The following is a 16857-nucleotide window of genomic DNA, read 5'->3' as shown; positions in this document are numbered from 1 at the left end:
CAGAGGGCGTGATATTTGCTCAAGGTTACTCAGTTCATTAGTGGTACAGCTGGGACCAGAAACCACTCTTCTGAATCTTAGTCCATATCTTTTTCAACCACATCATGCTACCTCTTATCACCACACACCAATGTTTCTCCGTGTTTGTGTCTCTCATGACTCAAAGAAGGAAAGAAGGGGAGGAAGGAGGGAGGGAGAAAAATAAAAGCAGAAGAGAAAAGAGAAGAAAGAAACCATCTATCTATATCCTATTGCTCTACTACTTCATGGATCTCGACTGTTTTTTCTCCAGTATCACTAACCCTCACAGGGGTCTCAGAAAACTATTTTCTCAGTTCCCTGAGGCAAACCTTTTGTTAATTTCATTATAAAAATCCAATACCATAAAAATTAGTCAATTTATGTGTTCACTAGCCTGTATACACAAATTCCCAATAATTTACTTGTAATTAAAATAGTAATACCCAACTGTGGAATACAAAAAAAGAAATAAAAAAAAGAAGGAGCTTAATAGTATTAGGAAAATGAGACACAGTCTTGTCAACTGTTTTCATTCTACTCCTAGTCAACTTCTTATCCCAAATTCACACAGGACCTTTAGGATAATAACTTATTCCATCCCAATGGGAGTATGTGGAGGTAGATACGTGGGAATAAATACCGATGGCAAAAGACTTTGCTTTGGGCAGTGGGTGCCACAACGTGGTGTGCAGATAGTGTTTTGTTGAGTTGCATATTTGAAACCTGCATGGTTCTGTGAACTGAAGTTAGCCTAATAAATCCAGTAAAAACTTTCTCATTTACTCTCTGTTTTGAAGAAGCTCTAGTAATATCAAAAGAAATTTTACTTGATAAAAGGCTGGCCATTTTCTTAGTGATATCTGCCTTATACTGAAATCCTGATCTATGTTAGTGGAATGTAACCATAAAGTGGTAAAGAATATTTTTAAGTAAACTTATCAGTCAAATTAGTGTTGCTCTTTCAAGTAATTACTTTGGAGGAGAATGTATTTTAGTACTGTCATATAACATTTCTGGGATCCATCACTGGACATATGAGTTGGCCCCATTTATGATACTACAGCATCCATATTTTATTATGTATACATTTCACCACTTATCATTGGTATTATCATTTTTTGTTTATGTCAGTTGACCAGATTATATTATGAGAATGTCAAGGATAAATACTGTCTGGATCACCTTTGTAGCTCCTTTCCTAGCTCACCATCAGACTCCATTAAGTTTTAAAAAGTGAGTAAGTGACAATGACAGTTCTTCAAGAAAAAAATTAAGGAAGTAGGAGCGACATTATTTTCAATACTATACCTGGAAGGAGAAGACCATCTGTTGTAGCAAAAGTATAAGCACAAAATCCCCGATACTGAATTAACAATTTATCAAAATTTGCTGTTGTTTCTGGGAAAAGCCATTCTTGTTTTCTGAAATCTACTGGATGTACTCTTTCTTCTAAAATGAAAGAGGAGGACAAGAAAAAACTTTATTCAATGAGAAGAGTAAAACAACCCAAGGAAATAAGCAGAAGAAACTGGCTGCTATGTGACTAAAACAGAGAGCGATTAACTTCATTCAAAATGGGGCAGCTTTTTATACTAGGCGGCAAAATAATATACTTTGAATATGATGCTTACATATTAGGAATATTGCTTCTTGAAACAGTGAAAGATTTCTGATTGGAAAGAGTCAAGGAAATATCTCCTTGTAACTTAATTTTCAAAGCAAGGTGGACAATTTTTGTTCTGTATACTTGTAAACATTCTTCCTAGTATTGGTTCGCTAACATTTGATAAGCAAATTGACTAAATACTTTTTACACAAAGAAGCATGCATTTACAAACACTGATACACCAGAGTCTTAACTGTTGCTATTCTATTATACTTCTGTGCCTGGCTCTGTATTCCAACAGCAGATGCCACAAATAACCTTGTGGTTAAAACTAGAAGTAAAAGCATACTTTGGAGAAAATAAACCTTCCCTCTTTCTTTCCTGATATGCTAGAAAGTCTTGAACAGTTATTGCATGTGGCAAGTGTAAATTAAGTTCGTTCAGAAGAACACTGGGTCTCAGTTCACTGGAGCAGTATCTTGATAGTGTTCTAGTGAATATTCAGTTTTACTGTATGGTGGGAAACAACATATCAAAGTTGCAAAGTACTGTCTTGCTGATATGGTTGAGTTTAATATCTACTGCTTAGGTGATTTAAACTTTTCAGTTTAATTTAGTAATTGCATAAATATGGTGCTTTAATTAAAATAAAATCAGTAAGAAAAACTTTAACTTGAAGCATGCCTTTGAGTCTCTGATTTCGTGTTCAGATTTTATGTGTTCTAACAGTTTGAAAATGGAAACTGCTGCTTCATTTTTATTTTCCACTTTTATAAAAACAAAATTTGAAGACAAAAATTTTAAAGTAAATTATCTAATTTCATTTTCCAGAAAAACTTTCTTTTTAGACAACTCCAGTCCCAGGCTCTGTTTTGGCATTTCTCATGTATTTTAAATTGTCTTTAAGATAGGAGGGACCAAAAAGGTAAAAAGAACTTAATTGATAAAGATAGCCTTTCAGGAATGATTGTATCTCTTAAAAGATCTAAAATAAGCTCAATTAATTTTATAAAGATAAAATTTATTGATTTATAAATTTCAACCTGAATCTGAGGTAGATACATGGCAAATAGCATTACAAAGAAATGAAACCAAATATAGCAAGGATTAATATCCTTTCTACTACAAATCAATAATAAAAATCACTAAGACTACAATAGACACACATAATCACAGAAAATAATTGTTAACCACAATACTAGTCATAGCATTAGGAATGGTTATTTCTGGATAGTAAGATATCCAGCTTACATTATTCTATTTTCCAAATTTTCAATACAGAAAAGTTTTCTTACAATCAAGAAAAATGTTTATACGTTATCAGAAAGATATAATATGAAAAATTTAAAACAAAAGAGTGACTTTATTCTAGAAGTAATTTTAAGAGTAAGAGGAAGTACTGAATGATTTCCATTACCCATGTGTTCTTTCAGTCGACACATATCAGTTTTCACAGTCACTTCAGCAAGAAGATGTTGTATTACTTTTCCAGGAAAGAGTAGTTCATGAGTGCCCAGAAATCGCTCAAGGTTAGTAATTAAATTAGTAAGGATACCCGTTAAAACGGTTTCATCCTGAAAGCCCCTCCACAGATTGGAAAGTGCAATGAAGATGGGCTGAGGAAGAAAAAAAGGTATAATTGTTTGATAAAATTATAATCACTGTAGTCTTGAAAATAAATAAAATTTGTAAAGAAATTATTTCTTAAGATAGTAAAAGTGTCATAAAGTTAGAAAACAGAATCTAGTTAGAAACTGAACTCAAAGATTATGAGAAAATAAACATTTTACTTCAAAGCATTTTACTTTGGTATGATTATTATAAAGTTAATTTACTCAAAAAAACAAAACAAAACAAACAAACACATTTCATCGCCTGGCTTTATTTCTGAATAGTAGACACCACAAATGACCTTGTGGCTACAACTAGAGGGAAAGGCACACTTTGGAGAAAACAAACCTTCCCTCTTCTTTCCTGACAGGCCTGAAAGCACAAAGATTTATCGGTGCTTCACCTCAAAAAAGAAAGTGTTTTTTTTGTTTTTTAAAAAAGCTAAATTTGACTCATAATTAGATTTATCTGGCTTAATAGGATTCGAAAGAACATGGAAAGTCTAGCAGTATATCTTGGAATATGTCTTGTAAATTACAAGTTAAAGATTTTAGGTCAATAAGATAATTTTTTACTTGTATGAAAGGTCATTATCATATATAATATAAAACAAAAAAATTAATCAGGTTCAACTTATAAGTGAAACAACTTAGCCTTTGGTTTTTTAATTTTTATAACCAAATATTGGGAATGAGTATGGAAAACTATCAAAACCTCCAAATGCTCTATAAAATATTGCATGTGCATCTTATACCTCCATGGGGCTACCAGAGTTGTAAGATGGTGCAGATAATCAGAAAAGTCAGCATAACTGCTGGCCTGGTAATTAAAGTGATTCTTTTATGTCTTTTCAGAAAAGTTGCAAGTTGTATCACCTCTTTGCTGAAGGCAGTTAGCAACCAGCTATTGTGAACACATTTTCAAGCCTGTATTATGGATTATTTCTGTTGTCTCAGACAATACTAGTATTATGGTTATTATTACATATGTCTGCATTTTCTTTAGTAGCAAATGCCTACCAGGGGAATCCTCTCATGCAACTTATTCTATTACTACAAAATAACCATAAAGACCAGGATCAACTTGTATAAAACCAATATTAAATACAGGGTGGGGCAAAAGTGAGTACACTAAATAATTTATTCTTGTATTCTTATTTATTATTATATTATTTTCCATATGAACAACTGTAAACCCACTTTTTCCCCAGCCTGTATAATTATAATCACTTCTGATTTAATTTTATAGGACATAAAAGTATATTCACCACCCTTAAATAAGATCAAAGTTGATGGCATGTACTTACAAAGACTTGTGAAGTTGGGACAGCTGTCTTTGTGTTTATAATCATTTTTAGTTGTTCAAGTTGGGCTGAAAACTGCTTTGTCAATATTTCCACTTCTTGAGCACAAGTAATCACTTCTGACTGTGAAGACAACGTAATTTGCACTAATATTTTTTATAAATTCACTACAAAAATCTTGTATGTTTTAAGCCTTGCCAACTCCCTGAAGGTAAGTTTAGTGAGAGCAGGGATTCTCTTCTCTGTGGTATCCCCAACACCAAGAACAATACTGCTATATGGATAGTGCTCTAGAAATAATTGTTAGGTGGGTAAATCTTTTGAAACACAATGGTTATATTTTTTTCTCAAAATATGCAGGTATTCTTATTCAGTATAAATGTAATTATACTAAATTTCTGTGAAGTGGATCCTCTGACACAGCTTTGCATAGCTGCTATCTTCCCATTCCTCAATGATAATGTTAAGAGGCATTCTTTTGAAAACTATTTTGATACCAAGTTTTTTTAAATTGCATTCAAGAATGTAGAAAAACCTTAAAAATCTCAGCATTGAAAGACAAATAATAGGCCCTGGCTGACTGGCTCAGTGGTAGAGTATTGGCCAGGCATGTGGAAGTCTTGGGTTCAATTTTCAGTCAGGGCACACATGAGAAGTGACCATTGCTTCTCCACCCTCCCCCTCTTTCCCTCCAGCAGACATGGCTTGATTGGCTCGAACGAGTTGGCCTCAGGCACTGAGGACGGCTCCATGGCCTCCACTTCAGATGCTAAAAAATGGCTCTGGTTGCAATGGAGCAATGGCCCCAGGTGGGCAGAGCATTGCTCTTTAGTGGGCTTGCCAGGTGGGTCCTGGTAGGGGTGCATGCAGGAGTCTATCTTTCTGCCTCCCCTCCCCTTAAAAAATAAAAAAAAGACAAATAATATCTTTCTGATACTACAATAGTAATCTGAAAATAAGGTGCTGAATGCTGAGTCTGAAATGATTGCTAACATTTATTCTTATGATGTGCTAAGCTTTTTTATTGACATCTGAATGCTTCTAAGTAAATATAATTTTTTAAATTAATAAATAAAAAGACTCAACTACAATAGGAGGGCTCACATAACTCACACAAGAGACATTCCTAGAGCATCTTGCTTCGGTGATCTGAGAGATTGCACGGCTGAACTCCACAGGCCATCTATCACACAAGGCCACCCTACGAAGGCTGGGAAACATAATACAGCTACCTAACATACAGAAACAAACAATGAGGCAGCCAAAATGGGGAGTCAAAGACTCATGCCCCAAATGAAAAAAACAGAAAAAATGCTCAAGAAAAAAAACTAATAAAATGGAGCCAAGCAATTTACTGGATACAGAATCTAAAAATATGGGTATAAAGATGCTCAAGAAACTTTGTGAGAACTTCAACAGAAATGGCAAGCATAAAAAAAACATATAGAGAGAGAAACCACAAAACAGAACCAGTCAGAAATGAAGAATACAATATTTGAAATAGAAAATATATTAGAAGAAATAAATAACAGAATAGATGAAGCAAAGGACTGAATCTAAGACTTGGAACATAGGTAGCAGAAAAGCAGAAAAGTAAAAACTGTTTTTTAAAAAAACAGAAGAAAGTTTAAAGGACCTCTGGAACAACATCAAGCATAACAACACTGGCATCATTGGGGTACCAAAGGAGAAGAGAGCAAGAGATTGAGAACCTGTTTGAAGAAATAATGCCTGAAAATTTCCCTAATCTAGTGAAGGAAAAAGACACACAAGTCCAGGAAGCACAGAAAGCCTCAAACAAGATGAAGTCAAAGAAGTCATTACCACTAAACCAGTATTACAAGAAATGTTAAAGGGTCTTTAAGAAAAAAAAAAAAGAGGAACATAAATATGTATAATAAGATGGCATTCAATAAGTGCCTATCAATAGTCAAATCATTTAATGTAAATCAATTAAATACTCCAATCAAAAGACATAAGGTAGGTGAATGAATAAGAAAACAAGACCAATATATGTACTGTCCACAAGAGACCCACTTCAGATCAAAAGACACACACAGATTGAACGTGTGTGAAAAGGAAAAAATGAAAAAAGATATTTCATGCAAATGGAGATGAATAAAAAGTTAGAGTGGCAATACTTATATCAGACAAAGCAGACTTTAAAACAAAGGCTACGATAAGAAAGAAAAAAGAATATTATATGAAAATAAAGGAAAGAGATAAACAAGAGGATATAACCCTTATAAACATTTATGCACCCAATATTGGAGCACCTAAATATTTAAAGCAAATCTTGATGGACGTAATATTGCCATCATGAGAAGAGAGACTGACAATCATACAGTCATAATAGGGGACTTTAAATCCCCAGATATCAATGAACAGACCTGCCAGACAGAAAATTAACAAGAAAATGTGGCCTGAAACGACATATTAGACAACAGGGATTTAAATGATGTTTTCAGACAACGTCATCTCAAAGTAGCAGAATACACATTGTTTTCAACTGCACATGAAACATTTTCTAGGACACACCACATGTTAAGCCACAGATAAGTCTTAATAAATAAGAAGACTGAAATCACATCATATATCTTCAACAACAATGGTATAAAACTAGAAATCAATTATAAGAAAAAAACTGAAAAACACACAGAGGCTAAATAACATGTTACTAAACAGTAAATGGGTTGTGCCTGACCTATGGTGGCACGGTGGATAAAGCATCAAGCTGTAATGTTGAAGTCACCAGTTTGAAACCCTGGGCTTGCCTGGTCAAGGCACATATGAGAGTTGATGCTTCCTGCTCTTCCCCCTACTCTCTCTCTCTCTCTCTCTCTCTCTCTTTCTCCTTCTCCCCTTCTTCTCTCCCTCCCTCTTCTATAAAAAAACAAAGCAAGACAAAACAATTAATGGGTTAACACCGAGACAAAGGAAGATATCAAAAGATACCTTGAGACAAGTTAAAATGAATATACAATAACCCGAAATCTATGGGACACAGAAAAGGTAGTCATAAGAGGCAAATTCATAGCAATACAGGCTTATCTTAAGAAACAAGAAAAATCTCAAATAAACAATCTAATCTTATACCAAAGAAATTAGAAAAAACCAACAATCAAACTGACTAGAAGGAAGGAAATAATAAAGATTATCATAGAAATAAATAAAATATAGTCTAAAATAATACAAAAGATCAATAAAAACAAGGACTGGTTCTTTGAAAAGATAATCAAGATTGACAAAACTTTCATTAGACTCATCAAGAAAAAAAAATAGGGGACCCAAATAAATAAAATTAGAAATGAAAGAGAAGAGCAAACAACTGGCACCACAGAAATATAAAGAGTTATAAGAAAATATTACAAACAACTACATGCTAACAAATTGAGTAATGAGGAGAAATAAATAAATTTCTAGAAACATACAATCTTCCAATACTGAATTAAGAAGAAATAGAAAATCTGAATGGACCAATTACAACCAAGAAAACCGAAGCAGTAACCAAAAAACTCCCAGAAACAAAAGTCAGGGACTAGATGGCTTTGCATGTGAATTTTAACACTGTCCCTCTAAATCTGAGAGTGAGACCTCCAATGAGAATTTAAGAAAGACTGTACGTTAGTTGGCTGAACATGATTCATGATTGAAAACTGTGAGAAGATACTATATAATGAACAACATTTTCTTAAACATTTTTACAGTGTGTAATGGTTACACAAGGTTCTTTCTTATGATATCTGTTCTGAATCCATATGACAAAAGTAAATGTGTGGTCTACTCCTGTGGACCACTATACACTTCTGGATAAATTGTTTGTAAAATCCTTAGTATCTGACCAGTTACATAAGGTTGATTGCCAAAAGTCAATGTTAGGGGAACATCTACCGAAAAGAATGATTTGGTCTTGAATGGTTAATTTAGAATCCTCCATTCTGAAGGCAATGAGACAGTGGGTCCGTTGTGAGAAACACTCCTAGTTTGTTGCAACGAAGTCTTGTCATCTGGATGTTTGTCTTTCTATTCTCTATAGGGGTAGTAAAGAAAGAAGCCAGATCTAGTGCATCCAGAAGTAGAATCAGTCATTAATGTACCAGTTAGAAAAATGAAAAAACCAGAACACATCCTATTTTATACCTCAAGACATTAGTATTTTTTTTTCCATTTTTCTGAAGCTGGAAACGGGGAGAGACAAACAGACTCGCGCATGCGCCCGACCGGGATCCACCTGGTACACCTACCAGGAGGCGATGCTCTGCCCATCCGGGACGTCGCTATGTCGCGACCAGAGCCACTCTAGCGCCTGAGGCAGAGGCCACAGAGCATCCCCAGCGCCCGGGTCATCTCTGCTCCAATGGAGCCTTGGCTGCGGGAGGGGAATAGAGAGACAGAGAGGAAGGAGAGGGGGAGGGGTGGAGAAGCAGATGGGCGCTTCTCCTGTGTGCCCTGGCCGGGAATCGAACCCGGGACTTCTGCACGCCAGGCTGACGCTCTACCACTGAGCCAACCGGCCAGGGCCAAGACATTAGTATTAATTCATATAAAAGACAGTTCCACTGACCCTGAGTCTCATGGTTTTTGGAAAATAGAGGCTTTGAAAAACAAGGACCAGTGGATGGATGTTAATCCAGTGCAAGGAATCCTGTCACAATGGGTATTTTATTTATATACATATATATATTTATTTATCACACTGTACATTTTAAGTATCTTACAACTTTGTCAATAAAGCTAAAATGAAAACAATGACTGGTGGGAACATACTTGTTGTCATGACACTGTTAACAAACTGTGTTCCCTGCAACCCTAAGGTGGCATGAGGATGTTCCATGGTGAAAAGTCCTCCAATTCTTTCATCTAAATTCCTGTCTTATATTTTTAGGATCCTGAGTACATTTCTGTCTGAAATAAAGGGCTCTGCTACTTTTCAAAAGTTCAAAATCACCACTTTAACATATTTTCAAATCTTTGAGTATATTGTTTGGCTTGTTCATTAGCTCTAAAAACATCAGAAATAAAGATATTTTCTATTAGTTTCTATAAAAAGAGCAAATAATTACATAAAAATTATCTGACTGCCAACTACCTGCTAAACAGTATGTTACACACTTGCTCTGAGCACATACACTGCAGTCTTATTTACATACACACACACCACTGCTCAACTACAGCATGCTAACAATCATACTACTGAGTACCAAACAGAATCAACAAATATAAAATCAATTCCTATCAATATATTTTCATTAAAAGAAACATCCAACTTCCTGATTTCTATTTCAATTCTTGGTCCTTCAGATGTAATATAAATTGGGCAGTTACTAAGGTTGCCTCCTTTATCAATGACCTGGTTCTACCTTTTGTTTCAGCCCCTAATACTTAAAAAGGTTGCATTTTATGGAAAAAGCCAGATCTTATAACATGAACTCACCAAAATGATCTGAAGGAAGATCTCATACTGTCGCATATTATAGAGTGCTTCTTTTAGCATATATGGCTGCAGTTCTATACTCATGAGTGGGTTCTCTGTTACTTTTTCAAGGATGGCTGTGTAGTGGTATACCTGTTGTTGGGCAATCTGAAGTTGAGTCTCAATATGTTGAGTGGTGGCTGGGATTACTTCATGTAGAATAGTTGGCACTGTTTTTAAAAGTATATTAAGAGAGACATGAAGAAATCTAAAAATAAATTAACAATTAAAAACCTAGAAAGTGGACATATTTTGAGCATTAAGTTGAGTTAGTTTTTATGTCAGCCAAATTAATAACCATGAGGCATGTATTTCATGGGTTTCATACCATGAAAAAAAGATTTTAAAAAACCTATACAAACAAAAAAATATTGTCAGAAAAATAACCAAAAGGTAGAGCAGATCAGTTTTTGGCACTAAAATACAGAAGAGCCTAAAGAATTGGTAGGATTTGGTATTATATGCCATTGACCATGTGACTCTAGAAAAGGCACTGTATCTTTCCTTCTGTATATCATCTTTTCTGATGGTAAAAAGAGAAGAAAAATGCACGAAACTTAAGAAACTCATTGGGAAACAGAGAAACAATAGAATAATCTAGCAAAATAGAGAACTTTATGAAGAATGGGATTAGACTTTTTAGAACAGTTTATATAATGCAAACATTTACCCACTGCACTAGATCAATGATCTGGTAAAAGACATCAACCTTTTGCCAGTGGGCCTATATGTGAACCAAACTCCTAAGGAAGTTATTTCTACTGGTAGATCCTTCATCAAATATTTCATGAGTACTTTCACACTTATAGATAATAAATGTGTTACAGCATAATAAATATTCCTGAATTTAAAAATTTTAAAATATCACCTTTTGGGCTTTTTTATTCCGTTAGTTGCATCAGCAACTGTTTTATTTTCAGGGTGATTTCTATTTTTAAAGTCATTGAGTTTTACTCCCTTCTGGTTATTTGATTTGGAGTCAAGTACACAAAGTCCAATGAACGGGGCAGGCAGGTTTCTGGGTAGGCAACCTCATTCCTTTCACTAATTTCCTCTCCTATATTAGCTTCATGACACATAAAACTTTAAGCGTTGCCCCTCCAAATAAAAAATTACTACACATTATGAATAGTAGTTGTAACTAAGTAACAATCAAACCTTAACTCTAAAAATAGCAGCCTGGCCTGTGGTGGCACAGTAGATAAAGCAGCGACCTGGAATGGTGAGGTCGCTGATTTAAAACCCTGGGCTTGTCTGACCAAAGGCACATGTGGGAGTTGATGCTTTCTGTTCTTCCTGCCATCTCTCTCTCACTCGCTCTCTCTCTCTAAAAATGAATAAGTAAAATCTAAAAAAATAAAAAGTACTTTATAAAAAAATAACAAAGAATAGCAGTGGTGTACTAGGTATTATTTTCCTCACTATGCAAGTTAAATTTTGAACCTACATAACCTGTAGAATTAACCTAATGATAAACCTACAGTCGTCAATGCCTTCTCCTCCCTTTCCAGTGTCTCTGTTAAATAAACGAATTCCAGTAACGATCATGGAGAGTTCTTTCAGCTGGCGTTCTTTGTCCTTCTTAGAAAGAGTCAGAAATGTCCCAAGTTCAGCCTGGGGGAAAACACTCTGTAGAGCAGCTGAAACAAACCACAGAAAGGACAAGATGATACAAATAAAAACATCAAAACTTACATCACAAGTTTCCTTCAGCAGAAAGTTAAAAGGGCTGTCTTTATAGAATTACTTAGACGATTCTTTAAATTTCTGATATCTGATTACAGAATACATAGCAAAATTTATCACATATTAAAGCCAGGCTGCTGAAATACTGCCATTGCCTTGTGTCTATTTTTAATAATTAAGCATCTATCAGCAAAGTTTGGCAATAGGGATTAAAACAAGCTTTCTAATTAGAGCTATGAGTATAAAAATATTTATAGATGCTTTAAAATAATTACAAAAGAAAGCCATTAGGAAGGTTAGAGACCTTGTCTATTCTTTGATTTAATGTATGAAAGTAGGCAAGTATTTCCTGGGCATAAAACAATGTCCTTTTCCATTACCCACTTTAGGTGACAGACTCAACTTTTCTCATCAGTACAATCTCCATTTCCCATTACCCAGTCACCTTGGTCCCTTAACCATACTGCCAATGCCTCTCTAATAGGTCCCTGGATATGTACAGCTCTAAGATATTAACAATATTCAACTTCCAGGGGTGTTACTTGAATTTAGAGTTGAGACACAGTTTTAGAGTCGATAAAAGTAGTCTAGGTAAGTTTTAACCTTTTATTTGTGCTAATTTTGTTTTCAGACAAACAAACCCCTTCAATCTTTAACACGTGTGATTTAACACATTTTCTAAGATACGGTGTTCATGTATTTTCACTTATGGAATGGAAATTGTGGGGGCTTTTTGTTGTTTTTCTTTACCTGTTGCCTCTCTGACAATCTTGATATCTGTTGGGGATCCAACCCCAGAGTGCAGTAACACGTAGCTGACAATCTTTCGGTAGAGGCTTTCCAATTCTTCTCTGGTACATGCTCTGTTATCTGTAATTTCTCTCGTAATAAAGCCTAATTTAGAGTCCAAGGTTCGGTGATGTTCTTCAAGAAATTCCTCTAAAATTGGAAAGCACAACATTCCATATATTTGATACTTAGAATTATTCTCACATAAGAAAGTAGGACCAGAAAAAAAATGGCTTTGGTATAGCAATTCTATTGCATGAAAACAACTGTTTTCATAAGATGTCCTAATAAACAGTAGCCAGCACTTAACCTCAAGAAAAAAAAATCTAGAGGGAAATATTTACTACAGCAATTTAAATGGCTCATAAAACTTTACATAGACAATCCCAACAGTGATATCAGAGAACTAAAACCTCCCAATTAAGCAGAAAGTATACAAGACAATTTATAATATATAATTATATATAATAAAGATATATATAATATAAATATATGTACTACATATGTATGCTTTATGTAAGCATATAAAGTACACACATAGATGTTGTGTAAACATTGTTGTTGAAGTAAGTGTATTTCTATTTTAGTTCTAGATAAATTTCCTTTGAATAGCATTACTGATAATATGATGTTGCATCAAGTATGGTACTTCTCTCCCTTCTTCCCATGATATGATGGGTCTACACCAGCAGCATAATTTTTGCTACTAGCTCAACAAAAACACCTCATGTTACTATAATAATAATTATTATATTAACCATGCATAGTTTATATCTACAATCTTTTTACAAAAACATTTTTTGCAATTAAAAAATCTAAATGATAATTAATATCATCAATTCCATGATTATTGCTTAAAATTTTCATTATTAAGTAAAAATTTTACATATGTAGCAAAGATACAAGTTCAATACATAGAAAGGAAAAAAGCCAGTGCAAATTAACAAATGGTTAATGAGTGTGCTACAATGGGGCAGAGGCAGTGTAGTCTACAGAGAAATTTATTTTCCTTTTGCTTTTGTTTCCACTTTATGTTTGATGTAGCAGTAAACTATTTACATAAGAAAATATATTCTAAACTTAAATTTATCATAATTTTTTCATTTTGGGGTTAGTTATATAATTTAGGTAAGCAGTATGAAATAATAATACATATAAATCAGGAAGGAAAAAATCAGGAAATTAAAAACTTTTAACTTCAATGGACTGGTTATTTTAATTTCTAATTATTATCTATCAGAGGTATAATAGTTAAAACACAATAGACTTGGAATATAATTATTATGGTCATAAAAATCAGAATTTACTTTTAACACTCAAAAAGGCCATTGGTATTTTTCTCCTTTAGCATTTCCAACATTATTATATTCTTGAAAATTGGAAAAAAAATTCAAAAAACAGACCAAAAAATTCAATTGTTCATTGTCAACTAATGAAGCTCTTATTACCTTAAATACAATATAAACCTTTTTTAAAAAGCATATATAGCTAGAAATATGTTACCTCGATTTGTATAATTCATATCAAAGTAGACTTGCATCTTAATGGTGTCCAGGGATGGATTTTTACTGTCCAATAGCCGACTCACACAAAGCTAGAAAAGAATACCTCATGAATGCTTCTAGTTAATAGTTTCTATATGATCCAAAATATTTTCTAAACTTATTTTTAAAAATAAGAGAATCATCAAAGTAATAGTTTCTGATATTATCTACCAATCATGCTTCCTACAATTTTTTGGAGGACTTTATGCTTTATAAGTCACCCAACCAACAACATTTATTAAGTAATAAGTTATTTTCCCTGTGTTAACCATTATCACTATACCAAAGTGGGCTAATAGTCCAGTTGAAGGCATTTTGGTTCATCTATATAACTGGAATGTGGCTCATGTACCATGAAGCTTATGGCTCCTGTCTAGACCTTTCTAGAGTTCCACATTCCTATTTAATTAAGCCTTAAACAACACTCCTTTGCTGATGTTGGATGTCATATGCATTTTGTAAAAAGCTGCTGCAGCCACCCTCTGCTGCTCACAAAATTTCTCTAGCTCTGCCTTCTATTTCAAAATTTCTTCCTCTGGTTTGTTTTCTCCTGTTGTTTTTTTTCCCCCTCTTCTCTGCTTTGCCCTCCTCCCCCTTTTTTTTTGCTTTGCCCCTTTTTGTCAGATGATTAACCTGAATTTTTCTTTTCTTCTGTCTCTCCTCTTCTCTACATACCTCCCCGTTCCCCAACACTACTCTTTCCTGTCTAATTCTTTAGGCTTTATCTGCAGCTGGCAGGCATCTCAACAGCATCACCATCACCCCACCTCCCCAGCACCAACTCTGCCTTTCTGGGGAGGGAGACAGAATGCAAAAGTGAGGACAGGACACTTTGCTCAAAGACTACCTCCTATGGGTAATTTATTTTTGCAATTTTATTTTAGAGACAGACGGAGAAACTGGAAGGGAGAGAGATGAGAAGCATCAACTCTTCATTGCAGCACTTTAGGTGTTCACTGATTGCTTTTTCATATGTGCCTTGATGGGGGGGGGGGGAGCGAGAGGGCTCCAGCCCAGCCAGTGACCCCTTGCTCAAGCCAGTGACCTTGGGCTTCAAGCCAGCAACCTTTGTGCTCAAGCCAGTGACCATGGGTCATGTCTATGATCCGACACTCAAGCCAGTGAATCTGCACTTAAGCTGGTGAGCCTATGCTCAAGCCAGACGAGCCCTTGCTCAAGCCCAGTGACCTCAGAGTTTCCAACCTGGGTCCTTAGCATTCCAGGTTGATGCTCTATCCCCTGTGCCACCACACTTGGGCTTTTCTTGCAATATTTTTTAGAAATTTTAATTTATAAAATGTTTTTCAACTATAGTTTACATTCAATATTATCCAGATGATTTTTAATTGAGAAAAAAACTTTGTAATTTGAATGATGATATGCACTGATAGTTAATATACCTGTTATTAAAAGTATATTGAGCTTCTTTCCAACTTAGTTGAATTAGAGGGGGGAAAAAAAAACTCTTCTTGAGCCATGAAAAGAAGAAAAATATTTTCTGCCCTTCCTTGATTCTCCTCTATGGCTTTCTAATAAAACTTCTGATTCTCTGTCAGTCATTTCCCCTATTGCTAAGAATGACTTTTATACCACATTTAAAATCAGCACAGAGACCCAGTTCTACACTGGCCTGAAGCATCATGGAGTCTGTACTTACTGTACAATCATCCTAACAACATTTTCCCCAGCTCAGGCTCCCGAAGCGCTTCCTGATCCCTCTAGTTGCACTTACAACTAGTCCTGCACTCCATGAGTGAATTGCTGACTGAGAGAAGAGGGGGATGATGAAAATTTTCTCTGGTATTTGTTTGAGCCCAGATAGTATGCTGATATGAGTTTGGAAGAGCTTGCTTCAAGTCTTCTGTGCAAAGGAGGAAATTAAAATAAGCCCAGGAGAAATTTTTTAAATGTTGAATTTTTTAGAAAATACATTTGGGGCTATTTAGAAAATAAATATTTAAGCACCTAAATCCAGTGAGTCCAACTTAAAACATATGAAAAAAGTTAATTAAGTCCTTTAGTCCTTAAAACTGGTTTTAAGGCACATCTACTTGATTTCTAACTAGGAGTTACTTTACTTTAGCTTCAACTTTTTTCTTTAGAATTGAAAAACACAAATTATACTGCATCAATAATTATATGAATTTTAACTTAGTACTATGTAATTTTACCATCAGTTAATAATGTTCTCAATGTAACATTGGATTAATTACAATGTAACATAAGATCAGTTACTCAAAGGCAGACACTGCGACCAATCAGTATCCATATCCCTTTCTCTTACTAACAAAGTCCCAATTTGGATGGGACAAAGATCTGTTCAGCTAAAAAAGAAAAAAAAATCTACATCCCAGGCTGCCTTATAATATCATTCTGGTCAATCAACACAAGCAGAGGGGAGGTGTCCTGGGAAATCTATGATTTCCTAACAGAAAGTGAGAGACGGAACTGGCACACACATTGTGCTCTTTGTCCTCCCCTCTTAGACCTGCCTCAAGGTGGAATAGCTATCTGGTGAACCTGGATGAAATCCCTATGCACAATGGTGACCCAGGAAGCCAGGAAAAACAGCCTATGTACCTCCAGACTTCGTTTTATAAGAAAAAAATAAATTCCTTATTTGTTTGCACCACCATTTGGTGGGTTTTTGTTCCATGGAGGTGAAGTCAATAATGGCTAACACACATGCTGTATTTAGAATTGCAAACAAATACTTTAAAACTTGAGAATTGTTCAATAATCACCTTAACAAGTTTCTGGACATCACTTTTTATGAGAGTTCTATCCATGTTAAAGCCATTACTTGGATCCAAGACAATTGCTT

At 34.8% G+C, this 16857-nt stretch overlaps 1 protein-coding gene across 2 annotated transcripts in view; it reads right to left on the bottom strand.

The window, feature by feature from the left end:
• CFAP206 (cilia and flagella associated protein 206) overlaps nt 1-16857 on the bottom strand; it is a 58018-nt gene that overhangs the window by 38413 nt on the left and 2748 nt on the right. For both annotated transcript variants that reach the window (XM_066253021.1, XM_066253022.1), the window contains exons 3-10: nt 16778-16857; nt 13993-14083; nt 12451-12639; nt 11496-11654; nt 9976-10184; nt 4545-4664; nt 3045-3243; nt 1330-1470 (exon numbers count right to left, since the gene is read on the bottom strand). The exon at nt 16778-16857 is cut by the window's right edge and continues 4 nt beyond it. In XM_066253021.1, the coding sequence (XP_066109118.1) occupies nt 1330-1470; nt 3045-3243; nt 4545-4664; nt 9976-10184; nt 11496-11654; nt 12451-12639; nt 13993-14083; nt 16778-16857 (1188 nt within the window). The remainder of the gene's footprint in view (nt 1-1329; nt 1471-3044; nt 3244-4544; nt 4665-9975; nt 10185-11495; nt 11655-12450; nt 12640-13992; nt 14084-16777) is intronic.

This window comes from Saccopteryx bilineata, chromosome 1 (assembly GCF_036850765.1).
Source record: "Saccopteryx bilineata isolate mSacBil1 chromosome 1, mSacBil1_pri_phased_curated, whole genome shotgun sequence".
Taxonomy (NCBI): Eukaryota; Metazoa; Chordata; class Mammalia; order Chiroptera; family Emballonuridae; genus Saccopteryx; species Saccopteryx bilineata.
This window is presented reverse-complemented; position numbering and strand designations above follow the sequence as displayed.